The 25303-nt window shown below is 40.6% G+C and overlaps 1 protein-coding gene across 2 annotated transcripts; it reads right to left on the bottom strand.

Annotated features, from left to right (window-relative positions):
* Positions 1–152: 152 nt before the first annotated feature.
* On the bottom strand, positions 153–9765 carry mier3b (mesoderm induction early response 1, family member 3 b). 2 transcript variants are annotated; one of them, XM_029678310.2, is made up of 14 exons: positions 9697–9765; positions 8917–8941; positions 8541–8686; positions 8010–8090; positions 7467–7601; positions 6993–7116; positions 5066–5139; positions 4783–4855; positions 4508–4656; positions 4329–4410; positions 4152–4246; positions 3857–3984; positions 3477–3634; positions 153–3244 (listed from the first exon to the last, which is right to left on the bottom strand). In XM_029678310.2, exons 1-14 carry the CDS (start codon positions 9703–9705, stop codon positions 2697–2699), a joined length of 1827 nt encoding a protein of 608 aa, XP_029534170.1. In that variant the 5' UTR covers positions 9706–9765; the 3' UTR covers positions 153–2696. The 2 variants fall into 2 exon arrangements, with proteins under 2 accessions (XP_029534170.1, XP_029534171.1); XM_029678311.2 differs by lacking the exon at positions 8010–8090 and having other exon boundaries at positions 9697–9764.
* Between the last annotated feature and the right edge of the window lie 15538 nt (positions 9766–25303).

The following is a 25303-nucleotide window of genomic DNA, read 5'->3' as shown; positions in this document are numbered from 1 at the left end:
CCACAGTCTCCGCCCCGATTGTGGGGGACAACTATAAAGTTTAGACCCACCATAGTGATGTCAGTGAAGAAGTTGGAGACAGGTAACACATTTTAGGGAACACCACAAAAATCACAATTGTGCTGTCACACAAGTCAAAGCAGGAGTCTTGAGACATTTTCCAGATCTTTTTTCTGGATCCGTACACCATGTATTAAAGAACAGAAAATACAAAATGCTTAAAACCAAAAGAAAAAAAACAATTCAGTGTCTATGTACAATTCTTATAAACAATAAAGATTTTCTTAACATTTGATTGTAAATGTGTTGATTGTCTATTTCTGGATACACGTTTTTCAGGTTTTATTCACAGAACTAGATTTTATATATATATATCTATCTGCTATAGTCACCCCCCCTATCTTCAAAACACAATACAAAATATAAAAGGAATTAGTTTAGTGCTTTCTTACACACAAGTCTCAATGAAATCACGAGATTTCAGCACAGGGTTGTAAAATCTAAATATTAATCTACTAGTCAATGGCCTTTACATTCAGACAGTATTTCCGAGTCTTTGTACAAACCATTGGGTGAAAAATATATCCCTGCACTTCTAAAGCTAGAGAGCACCTGGACACACCCACTGCATCTGCACTTTGTATGATGGTGAGCAACAATCATTTGGTACATCTCCCTAGGCACTTGATGTATCTGTAAGTATTTGATGGGTATAAGCAATATGGTATACCATTTTTGGTTATATTTATCCAACCATACCAGATCTATGCAAGTACCTAAGGGATAGGGGCTTGATTCTGGACTAGACCCATCTCTCAAGATAGGGACTACAGAAGCAATCCCTTTATCACCAAGACAAAGACAGCAATGTGGAAATAAAATGATAAAAGAGAAACAAAATGGGATTTGTACGTATGATTGCAGACTTCAGAACACAAAATGCGACATTGAATAATATATTAATAAGTCTTAGGTAAAGCCTTTTTGTGGTACATTTTCAAGAACTGTCACACAGCTAGCATGCATTGTCCCCCCAAAGTATCCAAACACAAAGTCCATCAGTAAAACGTAAGAACATGTAATGTCTGTACATATCTACACATTGCCCTTTTACAAGGAATACAATTTAAAGTCTTTGTATCAACCCAGATTCACAAGTTTAAGTCAATGAAGACATTTTCATGGCTATTAGCTAATTATTTACATGAAACTGTCCACATTTGGGGAAACAATGCAAGGTGAACAAACAGCCGACTCCAATGTTTGCCATAGAAATAGTGACTAGATAACACCTACCTAGGTAAAACCAATGATCATATGCAAGAAACCCGACAGGACACACTCAGGATAGTGAATTATTGGATGGTACATCTTTATGTAAAAATCTATGGACTTCTGTGTCTGACATTCAGAATTAAATACCCCCAAAACAAACTAATTATCCAACTCACAATGCATAGTTAAATTAAGTAAACACTATTACTGCACTCATTAACACAGTGATGACTCCACGACAATCAACAATTCACAATTAGTTCAGTCAAGAGAAAAATAAGTAGGCTGTTAAGACTGCAACTGGACATGAATTTATAGACCGGATAATAAAAGGCATCCTCCCGTCCGTACTGTGGAAGTTACATGAAAGTGGCTTTAAATAAGGAAATAATACTTCTAACAATCTTACGCAGGTTGTTTTAGTTGCAATACAATTTAGAATAATTTGTTTTGCTCTTTTTTTTTTTTTTTTTGCCGAGTGGTCAAGCTCAACAAACTCCATGATAAACATGCAAACAGCACAACTTGCCTGGGCCAAAATAGATTTGTATTGTGCCAAGAGTATAGGGTAGAAACTATATACATTACTGTAACTGAACACATGACATCTCAAAGCAACACTTATACCAATCCAAAAAACATTTTCCTTCATAAAGTAAAATATTTTCATGAGACTAATTTCTGGGGCAATACGAGCGATTTTTAAGGAAACGTTTCAGACAATCTGATGGACAGATAAAGCTGCTCTGCTTATTGGGGTGTTAGTTTTAAATTTAGAGACTATAAGGCTGAATCTGTCTTGACCTGTCACGACTCACGAGAATGAACAATGAGAAATTATCATTTAATATACTGTTACATTTCTAGAACATTCTCCTCTGGTTTGGCCACTTTGGACTGTTAAGGTCTGAAAAAAGCAGGTTGAGTACAAAATAAGCTTCCACAGGAGAAAAAAACTAAGGCAGAGAGGGAGGTTATAACGAGTTATAACCTACAACGCCTCGACAACAATGAGTGTTGTTGCATTAAATACAAACCCCAGGCTCATCTCAGACAAAATAACATTTGCCCAAGCCTGGATACTATAATTACCTATAAACACTGATATTCAATCAAAAGTACCACTTTAACAATGAACAAAGTACATATGAAACCAGAACAAAGATGTTTTGGCAGCTGAATATGAGTGACAGGATAACTTGGGGGGGGTGGGTGCAAACAACTGTCTATCCGCAGCCTTGGGCCGGACCCCACTGTACACAAACACGGACATTAAACATCTCAGGACCAGAGAAAATAAATGGCTATATAAACTCTTGAGAAATCAAGATTTTTAGTTCTATACGATAAAGACATCACTGATGTCATATTTCACAAATGAAATAAATGTATATTCATATATATAATTATTAAATACAAATCTAATTCTCCAGTGAGTGAGTCTTATGTACACATGGGAGAGTGGTTTTAAAGGTGGAACTCTGGGGGCGGGGCGGCGGGAGGTCACACTGACTGGAGCGCCGTGCTGTGCTGTGCGTGATGCCGTGTGTTTGCTCCCATAAGTCTGTTGGGCTCCCCGCCAAACTCCCAAAGTCTGTGACGGACACTGCCATCTTGGTGCCAGTGATACGGTGGTGTGTCATTTTCCGCCGCCCCTCAAAGTCCACTCCGAGGTTTCCCACAGAAGCATCGTTGATGAAGGAGTCGGGCAGTGCCAACTTGAGCCTCTTAGAGGGCCGCTCACATTCCTTGGCCCCGCACACCCCACCCAGCTGGCCCAGGTCCGAGTGGTAGAAGCCAGCATCCAGCATGTTGAGACAGTTGGGGTCCCCTCCGTTGGATGGAAAGCCCAGGGGCTCGTCGTGGGCCAGGGACCCCCGGTGGAGGCTCTCCAGAGGGGGGAAACTGTACGAGTCCAGGCAGCTCACCTCCGCTGGGCTGCACACTGTGGCCACGCTGTTACTCAGGGCTGAGGGAGGGGGACACGTATATAAACTACTTGGTTATCTGTGGATTTCATATGTATTGTTTTTAGGACTTATGTAGATTGTATAAAGTTGTATATAATATGTGTACTGTAGATTCATACTGAATACCAGATCTGAAGTTAGGCTTGTGAAAAATATAGTTACCCTGTCAAGGATGATGGGGTCAGTTTGTGCTACATGCAGTGTGGAACATCTGAGACCCTGTTGACTAACCTGTGAGGTCGCTGGCAGTGATGGAGTTGAGCAGGCTGAGCTGCTGCTCTGTGGTGGGCTCCATCCTCACCCCTCCTCCTCCTCCACCTGAGCAAACAGAGGAGGAGCTGTCTACTGCCAGGCCCTCCGCCTCGTCCACCAGCCGGTCCATCAGGTCCCTGCAGGCAGAGGGAAGACACACGAGGTTAACACACACTCAGCCATAGACACATTCTCATTTAATAACCATGAGCCACCCCTTTCATGTAGTTGCAAGCACAATAAAATAAAATCTGCAAACACAGGCTTTCATCATATTCAGAGAGAACTCTGTCTACATACATTTGGCAATGAATTCAGACCTCAGTTACTACTGTTGAGCAGAATGAACGATCACTTACGTTACGCCAGGATAGCTGCTATACTTCTTTTTGCCAAAGCGGTTCTGCTGGACGAAGAAATCAAAGCGCTCCGACTTCTTCCACATGTAGTAAAAGGCCACACATTCAGCTACCGTTCGTGTCTTCACCTGATGAAGGGCAGAAATACATGATAAAGAGAAAAGTTCTACAACACAGGAAGTTAGTGTCAAAGGCTTTTTAAAGAAAGGCTACATAAAGTGTCCATATCCTTACAGAAGCTTTCAACATTATGATAATTTCTCCACCCTTTAATCAGTAACAGAGAGAGTCCCACCTTGTGTTTCTGTATGAGGTGAAAATTCTTATCGTATATCTGTAGTGCATGTTCAAAGTTTCTGCATTCATCTTCAGACCACGGTGGGGATTCCTCTGTAAAAATCACAAGGAGTCATTTTCCCTCACAATAGAGTGACATTTATGAGTCTACTAATCATTCAAAATGGTAACTTACCCTTTGAGGATTTCACATTACTGCAATATCGCTCCAATGCTTTGTGGGTATTGTAGTTGCATTTCACAAGCTCATACAGAGCCTACAGGGAGACGACAGAGGAATAGGTGAACTCTGTGATGGCAGCAGGAGCATATCTAATGTTATGACATCCAGTGAGTCTTAAAGTGATGACTGACCTGCTCATTGTCTTTCACATGAGCTCCTGCCATGTCACTTCTTGTCCTCTCGTCAGTTGCCCATGACAACTCCTCACACAGGAAGTCCCTGACCTTACTCTCTGACAACACGTCCGGGGTCCATAGCAACTGGTCATCATCTTCGTATACTGTACGAAAATGGCAGATGACAATCACAATGTTAGACACTATGCAATATTACACTTGGAAACACTTCGAAATATCTGACTGTCAAATGCAACTTTGACAATATGTTTAAGAAAACCTCCACTCACCCTTCTCATCAACACCATAGTGACAGAGGTGAGTGGGGACCTCTGCTTGGTGCTGCGATCCCACCATTATTTCCTGTGAAATACAAACAGACTTACCGCTCAAAACAGAACATGCAGCACCATGTTTCCAAATGCAGGTCTAGGTTCAGTTAACCAAAATAAGGTCACTAAATAACTGTAACCATTGGAAAGTAAAATAACTGACCTCCAATTAGTGCTTATGGGAAACCTAATCTTGTATCCCCTTCAAATAAAGTCACCTTTAAAAGGACAGGATTCTTACCTTTCTGGAGTCCTCAGGGCTTGGCCCATCCTCCTCACACTCCGACTCCTTATCACCGTCGTAGATAGTGTTAGCTGACAATGCAAAGACAGAAAGGGCACTCCCCATTAAAATGATTGCTATCCGAATGGCGTCCTGTGCTTATCAACTCATCACATGAACAAGATAAGATCATATTAAAAGATGGTATGAATGTTTGGGAGGGGATAAATGCTGACAAAGCACAAGATAAATAAGTTACTGTGCTTTTGTTAATAATGACACCTGGGCGTAGTGGTTAAGGGCGCTGTACTGCAGCGCCAGCTGTGCCATCAGAGTCCCTGGGTTCGCGCCCAGGCTCTGTCGTAACCGGCCGCGACCGGGAGGTCCGTGGAGCGACGCACAATTGGCCTAGCGTCGTCCGGGTCGTCCGGGTTAGGGAGGGCTTGGTCGGTAGGGATGTCCTTGTCTCATCGCGCACCAGCGACTCCTGTGGCGGGCCGGGCGCAGTGAGCGCTAACCAAGGTTGCCAGGTACACGGTGTTTCCTCCGGCACATTGCTGCTGCTGGCTTCCGGGTTGGATGTGCGCTGTGTTAAGAAGCAGTACGGCTGGTTGGGTTGTGTATCGGAGGACGCATGACTTTCAACCTTCGTCTCTCCCGAGCCCGTACGGGAGTTGTAGCGATGAGACAAGATAGTAGCTACTACAACAATTGGATACCACGAAATTGGGGAGAAAAAGGGGTAAAAATTCAACAAAAAAATCTAAATTTAAAAAAATAATAATGACACCTGCACTTCACAGTAGATGCACTACGCAGAAATCGCGTTGACATTTTCTGGTTGCTAAAATTCGAATGGTTTGCCTAATTTCAATTTGTGTGACAAAACAAGCAAGTATAGTGTAGATAATCATTGTACCATCGAAACCACTGAAATATATTTTCCATAAGCAAAAATATTGAATTTTCAGCTGTTTGAAGCTTGTGTACAAAACCGAAAGTAAAAGACGCAAAACATAACAGGAAGCATAGAAATAGCTCACATAGAACATATCTACCGTTTCTTAGACTTGCAATGAGAATGACATAACAAAAATAAGCAACATTTAAAAAATAAACATGATAAAAAATGTTTGAATGACAGAGGGGCAGTGTTTTTACAACTAATGCCGGTTTGCCTGAGGCTGATGCCATGCAGGTGTTTGTACACATGCATATACGCACACTCATTCAAATAAACGCATACAAGAACACACACATACACATAATAGTGCCAGACATGCACACAAACATATAGAGTTGGCATTGCTGTTAGGATTTTAGTTGTCCTCGATGTCCTTGGTTTGAAATGTATTTATTTATTTAATACTTTTTTTGCATTGTTGTTTTCTTCTGTCTTTCTTTTTTTCTCATTAGTTCATTCTCTTGGTTGTTGGTGCATTTGGGGGGGGTTCTTGTGGGAATGGAATTAATTGTATTTTTAAAAATGTTCTTCTTGGGAGGGGTTTCGAATGGTTGAGGGGCAGCTATTGGGGAACTGTGGGGGGGGATCTTGGAGGAGTTGGGTTCACGATTTTTGGCCTGGTGGGAGATGAGTCAATGTGCCCATCCAAGCATTGACCCTGGATGCTTCTGTGTGTCGCTCTGAATGGGAGTCTGTTGGATGACTGGTATGATGTAGTTGTTGAGCAGCTTCACTGAAAGTATATTGTATGTTTTGGATATTAAATAAATAAATACATAAGATTTCTGTGAATTTTGTTGGGTCGCCCAAAAAGTTATATTGCAGCTTTAATAAATAAAATATTGCAGTTACTCATAACTTTCACACTATAAAGCACTATATGAATCTGCGTTTTGTAATTGGTCTCTCTTGAGCTCTGACAATGTCTTATTTACCCCCGAGGTGTCCTAATAAAGTTGCAATTGAAGTGAATTGCCTTACATCTGAGTGTTCTGGGGAAGAAGTCAGTGGCCTCGTGGGAAGTGACTGAAGGAGTAAGGTCATCAGCGGAGGACTGGGTCTCCTCCTCATAGTCTCCTGATAGCAGGTCTTTAGCAATCTCCTCCTGTGGAAGAACACAATCCCCATTTGTAACGTTAGAAGGTAACCCGCCAAGGATCAATTGACCCTAAAAATTCCAAGTTTGTTTTGCTTCATATCTGTCGTAACCACACCTTGGAGGTAATAAGAGCGTCTGCTAAATGACTTAAATGTAAATGTAAATGTAATACAAAAGTAAGACACATATAACGTAATAATAGTTGGGATAGATGGCCTACTGATGATATAACAAATACATTTGACTGAAAACCTCTTTCAATATCCACAAATTTGTCTATACAGTACACGGTGACATTTTTAAAATATATTTAATATATATTAATATTCCCTTTACCAAATCTGAATTTTGCTCACCTTGTCCAAAGTCATGTCTGGCAGTTCATCCGTCAGCTCCCCAGAAGAGCTGTCCATGCTGGATCCTGCAGCCGTACTGACAGACGCCTCGTAGCGGTAGATGGCCAGCAGTTCCTCCAAGGGCATGTTCCCCTCCTGTTACAACAAATAGAAATCCTATTAGACCATGTCTCTACAATCAAAATCATGATATTTCATGTCTGCTATGTGAAGAATGGTTAGACAAAAAGTTCCATGACACAGTGTCTGTTTCCATAATAACATAGAACATAGTCATGTATACATTATGCTTCCCCCCCAGCCTATAACATTTTATTCATTGAAGTAGGGAAGTGGTAATTCAAGCATAGACAGAATTAAAAAATATTCCAATAAAAATTACAACTACAATGCCTGTCTAGAAGAAAGGAAACAGTATATTAATTTATATTGTATTTATATTAATTTATAATTTATATTATATTGGAAAAAGATGTGTACCATTATACTGGTAATTACAGGTGTGGATATTAAAAAACATTGTCAGAGATTTTTCCAACTAACCTGGTATTGGCGATACCATCTTCGCCCTCGATTCGTGGAAAAAGGAGTTTCATAAAATGTCTGTGTCCAGTTGCAGTGGGTCTGTTTGAATTCAGAAAATGCTCTATTAAAATAACTAAAATATTTTGGTCCATGAAGTAATCCAACAATGTGTATGCCGCCATCTTTTCTATTTCAAGTCTTCTCACATTGATCGAGACAGGGATGTCTGTCATGCAGCACTTTGGGGGTGGACACACCTGTCTCAATTAATGAGAGAAGACTTGAAATAGACAAGGTGGCGACGTACACATTGTTGGTTAACTTAATGAACAACATTATTTTAATATCAGAGCATTTTCTCAAATCAAACGGACCCCGTGCAACTGGATGCATCCATTTTACGAGACTCCTGTTTCCACCAATCACAAGGTTAGTTCATCTCTGCTGATGTTTTGTATAGTCACACCTGTAACTACCAGTATAATGGTAAAAAAAGTTGGGTTAAATCACATTATCTGGTGTTACAATCTGTAGCTATAGCCAACCAACCTTCTCTAGATCGGCTATCTCTGAGTTGAAGTTTTTCTCGCCCTCAAATGACTCTTCCTCCTCCAAAGTCCTCTCATCGTCATATTCATGAACTAGCATCTCGGCTGACGGATCGAAGTCATGATCTTCCGACGACAAAGAGCCAACTGTGGGCGAAAACTATTTTAGAATGCAGTTTAAAGGCACCTTTACAAGGACAACCACAAATAAATTAAGATACTCTTGACAAAACTGGCACTGCATGTCAATACCATTGGCGCACCCACAGCACAATTAAATAATTTACAAGAATTACTTCCTTAATAAATATTTTATAAATGTATTTAGCTACATGGTATCAAAACATTAACTGAATATAAAATGATTCCGACATTACCTGGGCTCGAACTCCCGAAGGAAGCCTGTTTAGAAGAACAAAAATATAATAGCACCAATTAAGCAATTTTGAATCTGTGAATATTACTGTTACACTTTCGAAAATGTTCGTTCAAACAAACAGTTATTTTTACAGCAGACATTGTCGATAATATCCACCAGGATAAATAAATAAAAAGAGATGCATTTTTCCGCAACTTGAAAACACATACCGAACGCACAGCGGTTTATTTAATGTTATAGAATTGTAATATTAAGTAGCAATATGATACCATTTGGATGTGGCACGCAAAATAACATCAAGGCCCCTATATCCAGTGTTGTGTACTGCCAATGCTCTGAAATTAGCGTTAAAGCTAACCTTATTGACAATAAAAAAAACTATTATTGTTTAGCCTCGTACACGGTAATCTAAAACTGTGAACAATTCACCAGTTATAGGCGATGTTTTTGTTTTTACACAAGAACCGAAAAACACAATCGCAATTAATTGTAAATAAAGTCTATTTATTTTTCTTCCCACATCAAATTGGCGTTTGAGTCTGCCCGGTAGACCTTAGCAAAGCAGCTGAGAGCGAACAGGCCTTGTCGTGAAGGATCGGTGTATATATTCAAACATATTTTAGAGGGATATTTGCGGCAATTTTGACACAAAACCACAAATATTGAACAAAAACAACTTAATCTATGTAATCGATTACATTTAAATAGAAAGTTAGCAACACACATTTTCTAAACATCGATTTAAAATCTGATGCTTCTCCCCTGTTTTCCCTCTTACCTCCGCCATATTGGTACCTTTAGCTCGTTCCAGCTCAGTACCCGGATAGAGTCTCTGAACCAATCAGAGATCCAGGTAACAGTAGTCGTGACGTCTTTCAAACTTAACACTGGTAGGCTAACTACCGTCAAAATCTAGCCAGGAATGTTACTGTAAAAATTGACTAGGATAAAAAATGTACTGATTGTACGTTCAATTGGTTTGTATTAATTTGAGACCTGTCAGAAACCACTATCCAAGCAGATACTGTTGAATAACTTCTGAAATTACTATTCATAATGCTGAATTTCCTTTTCCTTGAATAGATGAAAATCATGCAATTTACTAAATGTACTACAACTAAATCAGACAATGTCAATTCAGGTAAACCAGTTAACAGGCCATTTCCATAGTCCCTACCCATTGCAGACCCAACTTACAAAACCAGTAGGGGGCACAGCTGAACTACTATAAATGGAGTGTCAATTCAATTCAAGGGGCTTTATTGGCATGGGAAACATGTGTTAACATTGTCAAAGCAAGTGAGGTAGATAATATGCAAAAGTGAAATAAACAATAAAAATTAACAGTAAACATTACACGTACAGAAGTTTCAAAACAATAAAGACATTACAAATGTCATATATATATATATATATATATATATATATTCAGTGTGTATATATATATATATATATGACATTTGTAAAAGTGCAACCAGTGAAGAACAAACACCATTGTAAATACAACCCATATTTATGCTTATTTATTTCCCTTGTGTACTAACCATTTGTACATTGTTACAACACTGTATATATACTGTATATATATATATATATATATATACAGTGTTGTAACAATGTAACTGTATATATACTATATATATACAGTGTTGTAACAATGTACAAATGGTTAAAGTACACAAGGGAAAATAAATAAGCATAAATATGGGTTGTATTTACAATGGTGTTTGTTCTTCGCTGGTTGCACTTTTCTTGTGGCAACAGGTCACAAATATTGCTGCTGTGATGGCACACTGTGGAATTTCACCCAGTAGATATGGGAGTTTATCAAAATTGGATTTGTTTTCAAATTCTTTGTGGGTCTGTGTAATCTGAGGGAAATATGTCTCTCTAATATGGTCATACATTGGGCAGGAGGTTAGGAAGTGCAGCTCAGTTTCCACCTCATTTTGTGGGCAGTGAGCACATAGCCTAGGTTTCTCTTGAGAGCCATGTCTGCCTACGGCGGCCTTTCTCAATAGCAAGGCTATGCTCACTGAGTCTGTACATAGTCAAAGCTTTCCTTAAGTTTGGGTCAGTCACAGTGGTCAGGTATTCTGCCACTGTGTACTCTCTGTTTAGGGCCAAATAGCATTCTAGTTTGCTCTGTTTTTTTTGTTAATTCTTTCCAATGTGTCAAGTAATTATCTTTTTATTTTCTCATGATTTGGTTGGATCTAATTGTGCTGCTGTCCTGGGGCTCTGTGGGGTGTGTTTGTGTTTGTGAACAGAGCCCTAGGACCAGCTTGCTTAATGGACTCTTCTCCAGGTTCATCTCTCTGTAGGTGATTGCTTTGTTATGGAAGGTTTGGGAATCGCTTCCTTTTAGGTGGTTGTAGAATTTAAAGGCTCTTTTCTGGATTTTGATAATTAGTGGGTATCGGCCTAAGTCTGCTCTGCATGCATTATTTGGTGTTCTACGTTGTACACAGAGGATATTTTTGCAGAATTCTGCATGCAGAGTCTCAATTTGGTGTTTGTCCCATTTTGTGAAGTCTTGGTTGGTGAGCGGACCCCAGACCTCACAACCATAAAGGGCAATGGGCTCTATGACTGATTCAAGTATTTTTAGCCAGATCCTAATTGGTATGTTGAAATTTATGTTCCCTTTGATGCCCTTCTTGCCTTGTCTCTCAGATCGTTCACAGCTTTGTGGAAGTTACCTGTGACGCTGATGTTTAGGCCAAGGTATGTATCGTTTTTTGTGTGCTCTAGGGCAACAGTGTCTAGATGGAATTTGTATTTGTGGTCCTGGCAACTGGACCTTTTTTGGAACACCATTATGTTGGTATTACTGAGATTTACTGTCAGGGCCCAGGTCTGACAGAATCTGTGCAGAAGAAATATAGTCTCTCTCTCTCTCTCTCTCTCTCTCTCTCTCTCTATTCTCTCTCTCTCTTATTTATTTATTTATTTAAGAGGCTTTATTGGCATGGGAAACATATGTTTACATTTCCAAAGGAGGTGAAATAGATAATAACAAATTAACAGTAAACATTACACTTAGACATTTCAAACGTCATATTTTGTCTGTATACAGTGTTGTAATGATGTGCAAATAGTTAAAGTACAAAATGTAATATATTTTCACCCAATAGATATGGGAGTTTATCAATATTGGATTTGTTTTCAAATTCTTTGTGGGTCTGTGTAATCTGAGGGAAATATGTGTCTCTAATATGGTCATACATTTGGAAGCTGGTCAGGAAGTGCAGCTCAGTTTCCACCACATTTTGTGGGCATTGTGCACATAGCATGTCTTCTCTTGAGAGCCAGGTCTGCTTTTGGAGGCTTTTCTCAATAGGAATGCTATGTTCACTACGTCTTTCCTTAATTTTGGGTCAGACCCGGTGGTCAGGTATTCTGCCACTGTGTACTCTCTGTTTAGGGCCAAAGAGCATTCTAGTTTGCTCGTTTTTTTTTATATTTCTTTCCAATGTGTCAAGTAATTATCTTTCTTTTTTCTCATGATTTGGTTGGATCTCTCTGTAGGTGATGGCTTTGTTAAGGATGGTTTGGGAATCGCTTCCTTTTCGGTGGCTGTAGAATTGAATGGCTCTGTTCTGGATTTTGATAATAAAAAGGTATCGGCCTAATTTTATTCTGCATGCATTTGTCACGTTCTGACCTTTATTTCCTTTGTTTTGTCATTATTTAGTATGGTCAGGGCGTGAGTTGGGTGGGCAGTCTATGTTTGTTTTTCTATGTTTTGGGGTATTTCTATGTTTCGGCCTAGTATGGTTCTCAATCAGAGGCAGGTGTCATTAGTTGTCTCTGATTGAGAATCATACTTAGGTAGCCTGGGTTTCACTGTGTGTTTGTGGGTGAATGTTCCTGTCTCTGTCTTTGCAACAGATAGGACTGTTTTTGGTTTTCCACGTTTATTGTTTTGTAGTGTTCATGTTTATCTGTTTTTATTAAACATGAATCAATATAACCACGCTGCGTTTTGATCCGCCTCTACTTCACCACAGGAAAACCCTGACAGCATTATTTGGTGTTTTACATTGCACACTGATGTTTTTGCAGGATTCTGCATGCAGAGTCTCAATTTGGTGTTTGTACCATTTTGTGAATTCTTGGTTGGTGAGCAGACTGCAGACCTCACAACTATAAAGGGAAATTGGTTCTGATTCAAGGATTTTTAAGCCAGATCCTAATTGGGATCTCAAATGTTGTGTTCCTTTTGATAGTGTTGAAGGCCCTTCTTACCTTGTCTCTTAGCTTGTTCACAGCATTATGGAGGTTACCTGTGGTGCTGATGTTTAGGGCTACCGACGTTAAGGCTAATCTGAAGATGATGCTGGCTAAAGCTAAAACTGGCGAGTGTAGAGAGTATAGGGATATTGTTATCCACGTCGGCACCAACGATGTTAGGATGAAACCGTCAGAGGTCACCAAGCGCAACATAGTTTCAGCGTGTAAATGCGCTAGAAAGATGTTGGCATCTAGTAATTGTCTCTGGCCCCCTCCCAGTTAGGGGGAGTGATGAGCTCTACAGCAGAGTCTCACAACTCAATCGCTGGTTGAAAACTGTTTTCTGCCCCTCCCAAAAAATTTAATTTGTAGATAATTGCCCCTCTTTCTGGGACTCACCCACAAACAGGACCAAGCCTGGCCTGTTGAGGAGTGACGGACTCCATCCTAGCTGGAGGGGTGCTCTCAATGTGTCAAAAAGTCAAGGGGTCTGAATACTTTCCAAATGCACTGTACACTGGAGTTGCTTACCAAGACAACATTGAAAGTTCCTGAGTGGCCTAGTTACAGTTTTGACTTAAATCGTCTTGAAAATCTATGGCAATACTTGAAAATGGCTGTCTATTAATGATCAACAACCAACTTGAAGAGCTTGAGGATTTAAAAAAGAATAAATGTGCAAATATTGCGCAATTCAGGTGTGTAAACCACTTAGACTTTCCCAGAAAAACGAATAGCTGTAATAGCTGCCGAAGGTGATTCTAACATGTATTGACTTAGGGGTGTGAATAATTATGTAAATTAGATATTTATTTACGTATTTAATTTCAATAAATTAGCAGAAATATCTAAAAACATGTTTTCACTTTGTCATTATAGAGCATTGTGTGTAGATGGGGGAGAAAAACTTAAATATTTAAGCCATTTTGAATTCTGGCTGTAACAAAACAAAATGTGGAATAAGTCAATGGGTATGAATCCTTTCTGTTTTTAAAGCAGAGGGCTCCAAAAGGCAGCAGCGTGGCCCTATCTGTGAGCAGGTGGGTGGTGTGGGTTTGGATTACAGGATTTCACAAACAGATAACACTAACTAACTCACTCACGGAGCAGCTGGGCTCAGGAAGACACACATCCATACTTCATTACCTTTATTGCGAAGAGAGTTAGTTTGTGCTCAAAAAGCAGAGATGGTCAGCAACCTCAAATAAGAGTATGGTGATGTGAAAATATGGAATGTAGAATAACATCATTGTTTCATGGATTTTACTCTTTTTGCACATCATTATCATCACCACCAATATGGCTCATTTCCAGGGTAGTTGATACATAATCAACCACCACAATAAAACTTGTAGGAAGAAGTGGGTTTTGATCAAAATCAACAATGATGACAACAATCAACAATGGGGTCTAATAATGTTGTGGGTTATGGATAGAGGAGAAGAGAGGGGGTATACATTGGGGGCCTACAGGCTTGTGATTCAGACTCTTCCATTCACTGCAGAGCCTGTACCCACACTGCTGATAGAATTTCTTTGAATGGGGTAGACACTCAGAGGAGAAATTAAAATGGCTATTTCATGCCTTGTATCTTTCTGGTGGTGTTGTCTGGAGCAGTGGAGGCTCGTCAGAGGAGGAAGGGAACTTATAATAGTTAAGCATTTAGAAGGTTATCATTTTTAGGTAAAAATATTCACATATCACCAAATAACCGAGATATTTCATTGTATTTTTTCTTCTTAGTTTACTTTTCACTTACTTAGCCAATAGCTAATTTAGCCTACTCAACAACCTGACTCAAACAGAGAGGAATGCTATCTCTGTGTTGGACAACCTGAGAGGAATTATGTTTATGTTAGCTAGCTGGCTAAAGCTATCCAACGCTGCAACTCTTCCAAGCAAGGTAATCCTTCGATTGTATTCATTTATTGCCACTGGAGCCTGCCGGTGTAACTGCTAAACTGCTTGCTGTACACTGTACTGCATGATTGTACACATGGGTTGGACAGTGGGTTTGCTAACGCGCTACTTCTAGTTTGTTGACTATAACGTTAATATGGTGACATCGATGTAGGCTGTGTAGCAAAGGGAAAAGGTGAGAGGAGGAGGAGGAGAGTGCGTAGAGGTGAGAAGGAATTATACAACGAGTAAAGTGATGATCTATGTGGCTGCTATGAAAGTGAACTGTGTGTGCGAATGATCAGAGGTCTATTCATTCCGCAGATTCTGTTGCAAAATGTTTCTTAATTAAACGGAACCAAACGGAACGTAATGAGGAGGGACCTACCTGAATTTGTCCAATAGAAACTCATGTTTGGACTAATGATTACACCCCAGATCAGCTAGATGCAGGCAAGAGTGTGCAATATGGTATTGAATTTGTCATTGTCGGTCACCTTGATTACTCCAATTTTGTTTCTTGTCTTGTGCACCAAAATTATAAACTTATATTTGTAGGCTAGGTTGTAACAACCTCATGATTGGTATAGGGAAAATTTGAGTATCATGTTGTAGCCTAACCCTATCGATGTTACATTGAGCTAGGTGAATGGAATATGAATGACAGTCATCCAATATGCTGTAATAAAAATAAGGCCATGCTCATAAAAAAAAGTGTCCTCCCTAATCTTGAAAGGCACAAACCGCCACTGGTCTGTAGAGACAAAAACAACATACATTCCACTTAACGCATCAACATCTTCGAAGGCATTGGAGTAAACATGCAATTTTGGTTATGTTTTCTGGATAAACATTAGAGGTTTTTCAAAGGGTTGGAGCTCAGTGCACCCTCTGAACTTCCACCCTGACATTATAAGAACTGAGTGTAGGCTTCTCACTTAAACACACACATTGGAGGACAACTGTGAAACTATGAGAAACTGTAAATATAACTAGTTTCTATGTTACATTACATACCTGATACCTTTGTAATAACACTAGTAATACCCATGCAAGTATAGTGTAATATTATACTTTTAAATACATTGTGCTTGACATTCGTTTTTTAAATTCAGTTAATGTACATGCACTTGATGACTATGGCAACGTTTTAAAAGTAGGTTGTGATAAAAAATAAACAGTGAACATGTGAAAGGGTTGTCATGTTAGCACCTTGTGAGGAGGTGGTTTCTAGCTAGTAATTCAGCAGTGAACTCCGCAGTCACTTTACCCATGACCATCACGGTGATGATCACAAATTAGATGTCTGAGACAGGAGCCCTGCTGCCAATTCAACACGACACAAATGAAAACAAATCGATGCAGAGTGGGTATTTAAAATTACAAGGCATACATTGGCACATGGAATAAAGAATTGTGGATGCAATAGGCTACATGCCAGACAAGGTACAGGTTTCTCTGAGATTCTCGGATGGATTGCATACTCTTCCCTTGAAGCAATAATTTACAGAAATGCATTTTCTCCTTTTGTTTACACTAATTACACCATTGTTTTTTTTTTAGGAGATCCAGGGCTAGAAGAATAGGCATTAACGCCAATAAGGATGATAGTTAACAGGACAAATTCTAAGAAATGGGATAAAGTAGAATTTCTTCTTATATTTTATTTTATTTGGTCTGTTAGTTGGGCTATTGAGTCATGAGATCAGTGTCTGTTTACATGAAGGCTACAGTTTCTATGTAAACCACATTTTCTAATCAGCAAGGAAGAGTAGCAGCTGCAGTGCAGGCGCTTCTCTACCAACGGAGCTGTTCTAAGAAATTGTAGTTGGTTATGAAAGCCTGGATGCAGCTCAGATGTTATAGACCCGTGTAAACTGTATTTGTTTGGAAGCTACACAAGGACTATCAAAACGTTTTCAAAATACAACCATTTTTTTGTAGGGTTGCAAAATTCCGGGAACTTTCTATAAATTCCCTGGTTTTCCCAAAATCCTGGTTGGAGGATTCCCGGTATCAGGAAGGAATAAGCAGGAAAGTTCAGAGAATTTTGTAATCCTACATTTGTGTCATCCCCAATTTGTCACCCAAAACAATCGGATGGGCTGTGCCATAGAATAGATAGGAATAGCAGCTGTGGGACCAACAGCTTGCTGTTTATTGTCATCAATCGTGCCTGGAAGCAAAACTGAGCAATTTCCGCAAGATGGGCCAGCTGCTAAGTGAAAATTGTCCATACCGTAAACACGCCAGTCTCTTTTTCACCTCATTTAATTTTTTTGTTAACATTTTTATTTAATCTTTATTTAACTAGACAAGTCAGTTAAGGCAAAAGGCCTCCTGTGGGTACGGGGGCTGGGATTAAAAATACAAATTTAGGACAAAACACACATCACGACAAGAGTGACACCACAAGACTACATAAAGAGAGACCTAAGACGACGACATAGCACGGCAGCAACACATGACAACACAGCATGGTAGCAACGCCACATGACAACAACATTTTTATTTAATTACATTTTTTGTTTTATTTTATTTGACCTTTATTTAACCAGGTAGGCCAGTTGAGGACACGCTCTCATTTACAACTGCAACCTGGCCAAAACAAAGCAAAACAGTGCGACAAAGAACAACAACAAAGAGTTACACATGGGATAGACAAACGTACAGTCAATAACACAATATAAACATCTATATACAGTGTGTGCAAATGAGGTAAGGCAATAAACAGGCCATAGTGGCAAAAATAATTACTATTTAGCATTAACACTGGAGTGATATAGTTGCAGATGATGATGTGCAAGTAGAGATACTGGGATGCAAAACGGCAGCAACACAACATGGCAGCAGCACAAAACATGATGGATTAAGCATTATTGGGCACAGACAGCAGCAAAAAGGCAGGAAGGTAGAGACAACAATACATCACGTGAAGCAGCCACAACTGTCAGTAAGAGTGTCCATTATTGAGTCTTTGATTGAAGAGACAGAGATAAAACTGTGCAGTCTGAATGTTTTTTGCAACTCGTTCCAGCTGCCATCTGCAGCAAACTGAAAAGAGGGGCGACCCAGGGATGTGTTTGCTTTGGGGACCTTTAACAGAATATGACTGGCAGAATGGGTGTTGTATGTCGAGGATGAGGGCTGCAGTAGGTATCTCAGATAGGGGGGAGAGAGGCCTAATAGGGTTTTATAAATAAGCATCAACCAGTGGGTCTTGCGACAGCTATACAGAGATGACCAGTTTACAGAGGAGAATAGAGTGCAGTGATGTGTCCTATAAGGAGCATTGGTGGCAAATCTGATGGCCGAATGGTAAAGAACATCTAGCCGCTCGAGAGCACCCTTACTTGCCGATCAATAAATGACGTCTCCGAAATCCAGCATGGGTAGGATGGTCATCCGAATCAGGGTTAATTTGGCAGCTGTGGTGAAAGAGGAGCCATTACGATGTAGGTAACCAAATCTAGATTTAACCTTATCCTGCAGCTTTGATAGGACAGTGTACCATCCAGCCATACTCCCAAGTACTTGTTTGAGGTGACTACCTCAAGCTCTAAACCCTCAGAGGTAGTAATCACAATGGTGGGTAGAGAGGCATTATTCTTACCAAACCACATAACCTTTGTTTTGGAGATGTTCAGAACAAGGTTAAGGGCAGAGAAAGCTTGTTGTACACTAAAATATCTGTTGTAGAGTGTTTAACACAAAATCCGGGGAGGGGCCAGCTGAGTATGAGACTGTATCATCTGCATGTAAATGGGTGAGATCTTCCTACTGCCTGAGCTATGTTGTTGATGTAAATTGAGAAGAGCGCGGGGCCTAGGATCGAGCCTTGGGCCACTCCCTTGGTGACAGGCAGTGGCTGAGACAGCAGTGGCTGAGACAGCAGTTCTGACTTTATACACTGCACTCTTTGAGAGAGGTAGTTAGCAAACCAGGCCAAAGACCCTTCAGAGACACCAATACTCCTTAGTCGGCCCACAAGATTGCTTAGAATAAAGGGCAATGGTGACATTATTTAGGACCTTTAAGGTTGCAGTGACACATCCATAACCTGAGCGGGAACCAGATTGCATACCAGAGAGAATACTATAGACATCAAGAAAGCCAGTCAGTTGATTGACAAGTTTTTCCAAAAATGTTGATAAACAGGGCAAAATAGAAATAGGCCTATAACAGTTAGGATCAGCTTGATCTCCCCTTTAAATAAAGGACGCACCGTGGCTGTCTTCCAAGCAATGGGAACCTCCCCAAAGAGGAGAGACAGGTTAAAAAAGTCAGAGATAGGCTTGGTGATTATAGGGGCTGCAACCTTAAAGAAGAAAGGATCTAAACCATCTGACCCAGATGTTTTTTGGGGGTCAAGTTTAACTTTAGAGGGTCAAGTTTAACTTTAGCACCTCAGACTCAGTGACTGCCTGCAGGAATAAACTTTGTAGCGGGGGAAAAAGAGGGAGGCGCATCTGGACTAGTTACATTAGAAGGGGTGGGAGATGAGGAAATGTTGGACGGGAAATGAGTCAAATAGGAATCCTGACTTAATGAAATTGTGATTAAAGAGCTCAGCCATGTATTCCTTGTCAGTAACAACCACATCATGGGCAGCTGTGAGGAGGAGGGTTTATTCTCCAGGTCTTTAACTGCTTTCCAGAACTTCTTGGAGTTAGACCCACAGAGAGAGAACTGCTCCTTAAAGTAACTAACTTTGGCCTTCCAGATAGCCTGAGTGCACTTATTTCTTATTTACCTGAATGAGAGCCAGCCAGCCTGAGTATGCGTGTGCCGAGCCTTTCGCCAAATGGAATTCTTGAGGTGGAGTAACTCTGCCTGATCACGGTCGAACCAGGGGCTGAACCTGTTTTTAATTCAAATTACATTTCTTAGTCTCATTTTCTTTATTTAACCCCTGATTTACTCAACAAAAGGCACATCTCAGTAGGTGGTCAAGGTAAGTCGTGATATAGCACAAAGTGTGTATGTGTGGGGGTGAGCCTTCCTCTTTTGTTCTCTATTGCTCCTCTATTGTTCCTCAAGCAAGGGGGAGGCAGATGCCATCCCAAATCCACATCAGATCAACTCCTTCAATGCCCTACTCCTTGAAGTTTGCAGTTGTGTCTGAAAAACACTATTTTGCTCAAAACATATTGTCATTAATCCTGCCCTGGAGGAAACTCTGCAGAGTGGTCACTAACATTTTTCTGTGTGTACTACTGTATTTATAATTCAGATATCGCTTTTCAACAGGAACATTTAAAAAATCACTGGAGGACGTTTTTAAGGTTAGGGTTAGGTTTAAAATCAGATGTTATGACTTTGTGGCTGTGCCAGCTAGTGACCACTCTGCAGAGTTGCCTCCAGGGCAGGATTAATGACAATAAATGCCAACCTGCCCAGTGATATGGTATCATGCACAATGAATAGCCCCAGGCCAGTTAGCTAGCATGGGCCCATTTGAAAGGGAGTGTTCAGATATTCTATGTTCCACAGATGCATTACTTACTGTACTCGGTTATACATAATTAATCACATCCAAATCTATGAGTCAAATGACTGTGTCATCATCATACCACTCGACATCCAACACCATCTATGAGCTGACGTGATTGGAAAGCACATATGGCAGGAAAAGTGAGATGTTTTGATTTGACATAGAATCTTACGGACAATGCGCAAATGAGGGCCAGTCACGTTGTGTCTTAATAAAGATTTTCGTCACCTCTGAACACCCACACTGCACCCATCACCACCAACTCAGCTGCATGATGACTCTGCTCCATTACACTTGCATAAAGCACAGAATACTAGACATGTTTGAGCATTTAATATGTTAATGTGAAGCACCCTTGACATACAGAATCAATTCATAAGGGTCTCCATAGGGATGGACTAATGGGTTAAAATATATATATATTTTGTGACCCCTTTCACTCCCTGTGGTATCCAGTTGGTAGTTACAGTCTTGTCCCATCACTGCAACTTCTGTACGGACTCAGGTGAGGCAAAGGTCAAGAAACACAACCCAGCCAAGCCACACTGCTTCTTGACACACTGCTCACTTAACCCAGACACACCAATGTGTCGGAGGAAACACCATCCAACTGGTGACCGTGTCAGCGTGCATGCGCCCAGCCCTCCACAGGAGTTGATAGAGCGCAATGGGACAAGGACATCCCAGCCAGCGCTGGACCAACTGTGCATTGCCAAATGGGTCTCCTGGTCATGCCAGGCTGCAACACAGCCCAGGATCGAACCCAGGTCTGTTGTGAAGCCTATAGCACTGCGATGCAGCACCTTAGTCCTCTGTGCCACTCTGGAGGACTGAGAGACATCACATTAAGTTGTACCTTCAGATGTTCTTAACATATCTCCACATCAAACTCCTCAACATGACCAACCATGGCTATGACCTGGGATATTTACGTTGCCTAAATGAGAATTCAGTAGGTTTGTGGCAGGTGAACAGCTTGCTGATCAACTCAGCCATTAGATACCATGATAACAATCACCAGAAATAAAATATGTTCAGAGAGAGAGAGAGAGAGAGAGAGAGAGAGAGAGGTATCTGTAGTTTAAAGCGCTTTGTAGAGATGGGAATCTTTGATAATTGCTGCATTAACTTTCACTTACACCGGATTGGTGGTGACTGGTGACACATATTCTATTAATGTCTTTGAAGGACTAATCCCTCTGCTCAAGATACTACAGTCGTGGCCAAAGGTTTTGAGAATGACACAAATATTTCCACAAAGTTTGCTGCTTCAGTGTCTTTAGATATTTTTGTCAGATGTTACTATGGAATACTGAAGTATAATTACAAGCATTTAATAAGTGTCAAAGACTTTTATTGACAATCACATGAAGTTGATGCAAAGAGTCAATATTTGCAGTGTTGACTCTTCTTTTTCGAGATCTCTGCAATCCGCCCTGGCATGCTGTCAATTAACTTCTGGGCCACATCCTGACTGATGGCAGCCCATTCTTGCATAATCAATACATGGAGTTTGTCAGAATTTGTGGGTTTTTGTTTGTCCGCCCGCCTCTTGAGGATTGACCACAAGTTCTCAATGGGATTAAGATCTGGGGAGTTTCCTGGCCATGGACCCAAAATATCTATGTTTTGTTCCCCGAGCTACTTAGTTATCACTTTTGCCTTATGGCAAGGTGCTCCATCATGCTGGAAAAGGCATTGTTCGTCACCAAACTGTTCCTGGATGGTTGGGAGAAGTTGCTCTTAGAGGATGTATTGGTACCATTCTTTATTCATGGCTGTGTTCTTAGGCAAAATTGTGAGGGAGCCCACTCCCTTGGCTGAGAAGCAATCCCACACATGAATGGTCTCAAGATGCTTTATTGTTGGCATGACACAGGACTGATGGTAGCGCTCACCTGGTCTTCTCCGGACAAACTTTTTTCCGGATGCCCCAAACAATCGGAAAGGGGATTCATCAGAGAAAATTACTTACCCCAGTCTTCAGCAGTCCAATCCCTGTACCTTTTGCAGAATATCAGTCTGTCCCTGATGTTTTTCCTGGAGAGAAGTGGCTTCTTTGCTGCCCTTCTTGACACCAGGCGATCCTCCAAAAGTCTTCGCCTCACTGTCCGTGCAGATGCACTCACACCTGCCTGCTGCGATTCCTGAGCAAGCTCTGTACTGATGGTGCCCCGATCCCGCAGCTGAATCAACTTTAGGAGACGGTTCTGGCGCTTGTTGGACTTTCTTGAGCACCCTGAAGCCTTCTTCACAGCAATTGAACTGCTCTCCTTGAAGTTCTTGATGATCCGATAAATGGTTCATTTAGGTGCAATCTTACTGGCAGCAATACCCTTTCCTGTGAAGCCCTTTTTGTGCAAAGCAATGATGACGGCACGTGTTTCCTTGCAGGTAACCATGGTTGACAGAGGAAGAACAATGATTCCATGCACCACCCTCCTTTTGATGCTTCCAGTCTGTTATACGAACTCAATCAGCATGATAGTTTCCAGATACCTCCAAATCAGGACACATATCCCACAGTGTGGCATGAAGCCAAATAGTCCTACATTAGATAGCTTGTTCCTTGTCAAACCCCATTCAAAGGGGTCAGTATCTAGACTGTATGATGTGCTACAGGCCCACAAATATGCATCCACAGACACCATTAAAAGGGCTTGAGAACAAGAACTTGGTTCAGAAATCTCAGATGAGGACTGGGTAGAAGCTCTCAGGAATATAAACCACAGTTCAGTGAATGTCAGACACAACCTTGTACAGTTTAAGGTGATACACAGGTTACATTACTCAAAAGTAAAACTGCATAAAATATTCCCGGACACCTCACCACTGTGTGAGAGGTGGCAGGATGAGGGGACATTGACCCACTTATTCTGGACATGCCCTAAGTTACATGCTTACTGGGCTCTCATTTTTTATTACTTATCTAAAGCCTTTGATAGAGTTCTAGCCCCAGACCCATTGATCACTCTGTTTGGTACAGTTGATGGGAATAACCAGGAAGGGAAAGCTGTCTCTCTTTGTACTCTATTAGCCAAAAGGCTCATATTGCAATTTTGGAAATTGGAGACTGTACCTACCTTTGAAATGTGGTTACGGGATTTAGGGAATGTAATACATATGTAAAAGATTCGATACAATACCTCCAATAGAAGTCCAGTGTTTTACAAAATATGGCAGCCGATACTGGATAAATGGTCTAGTCCCGCTTCATAACTGGGTTGATGATCTGCTGCCACTCTGTGCTGTACTCCACTCAATATTTATTTTTGGCTTAACTACACTGCTTGTAATGACCATATGCTGTCTTCTTATACATGTACCACCTAATAGGATTTTGTTTTATTTTGTGTATGTGTGAGTTAAGTTTTGTTTTGTCATATAAATTGGCCATCCCATTCAACAGTACAATGAATGCCATTGTTTGTTATTGCTGTCTTTTTTATTCATTTTTTATTGGAAAATAATAAACATATTATAAAATTTAAAAACAATCAGTATGATAGAGTGATATCCAGCCTTGTGCTCGTCAACACACCTGTGTTAACGAGAGAATCACTGACATGATGTCAGCTGGTCTTTTTGTGGCAGGGCTGAAAAGCAGTGGAAATGTTTTTGGGGGATTCTGTTAATTTGCATGGCAAAGAGGGACTTTGCAATTAATTGCAATTCATCTGATCACTCTTCATAACATTCTAGAGTATATGCAAATTGCCATCATACAAACTGAGGCAGCAGACTTTGTGAAAATGTATATTTGTGTCATTCTCAAAACTTTTGGCCACGACTGTACTTTTCCCAACTGCCTGTCAGCTGAAGTTTTGGAAGACCAACACACAAGAACTGCCATGTCCCTACATAAAAAATTACATAAGCTTTCTTTGAGATTCTACTTGTAATGAAAAGCTCTATATAAAATAAATAAATCATTATTATAGTGCTGCTGCTGCACTAAATGGGCAGAAAGGTAAAATTGTGATATTACAGATATAATCAGGCAGTTTGTATTCATCTCATTAAAAACATGTCACACTGAACAGACAACAACTCTTTAAATGTACTATTGAAATCCTCGAAACACCCTCTAAAGATTTATCAAGCGCCTCTATGTGACCATAATGATCCCATTTAAAAAAAATAGTGCTTGAGCATTAGCGTTAACCTCAGTCACTTCAGTCCCCATTAGTATCCAGAGGGACCTTCAGGAACATTGTGTCCTGTCCCTCTCCTCTGTGTCTCCTGTCACGTTGCCTCTGGAAGGAACAGGAAACAGCTGAACTCAGACGCCTCCAGGCAGGTACAAGGCTTTAATGCAGTGTTCCTGGAGGCTAGACAATTTCAACACAGCTCACCGTCTGCCAATATTACAGAACAGGGCTTCGAAGGCCAGTGAGCATTTAAGCCTCTGATCATATTAGGTACTGGAGAATAAATAAAAGCCTTTACAGTTTTGTTTTGAGCCACTTAATTTGTGGTCAAGAGAAACCCTCTGAAATCATCTGGAGCTCAGAATCACAGGAGCTCATCTTTGATTGATCTCTCAGGTACTGCTGAATCAAAGTCCTCATCCATTTGTAGAGTTCACAAGTTCACACAAGTAGGCTTTTTAGCATCATTACCGTAACATTCTCATTTTGAGTTAGAACACAAATCTCTGTAGGGTCTTTTCCTCAGTCTGCACATGGTGAAGCTATGGCTGGCAGGCTGGTCTCCATGCTATCGTCAGGGCATTGGGTGTTAGAAGTACTTGCTG

The sequence above is a fragment of the Oncorhynchus nerka genome, linkage group LG13, assembly GCF_034236695.1.
Source record: "Oncorhynchus nerka isolate Pitt River linkage group LG13, Oner_Uvic_2.0, whole genome shotgun sequence".
Taxonomy (NCBI): domain Eukaryota; kingdom Metazoa; phylum Chordata; class Actinopteri; order Salmoniformes; family Salmonidae; genus Oncorhynchus; species Oncorhynchus nerka.
Note: the sequence above shows the minus strand (reverse complement) of the source record. Positions and strands in the feature narration are given on the sequence as shown.

What these genes read in the sequence shown, in the direction of transcription:
- mier3b (XM_029678310.2), bottom strand. An exon ending in GCCCTGAGGACTCCAGAAAG is followed by an intron (nt 4,856 to 5,065) that starts GTAAGAATCCTG and finishes TGTATTTCACAG; the next exon opens with GAAATAATGGTGGGATCGCA. An exon ending in ATGTGAAAGACAATGAGCAG is followed by an intron (nt 4,411 to 4,507) that starts GTCAGTCATCAC and finishes GTCTCCCTGTAG; the next exon opens with GCTCTGTATGAGCTTGTGAA.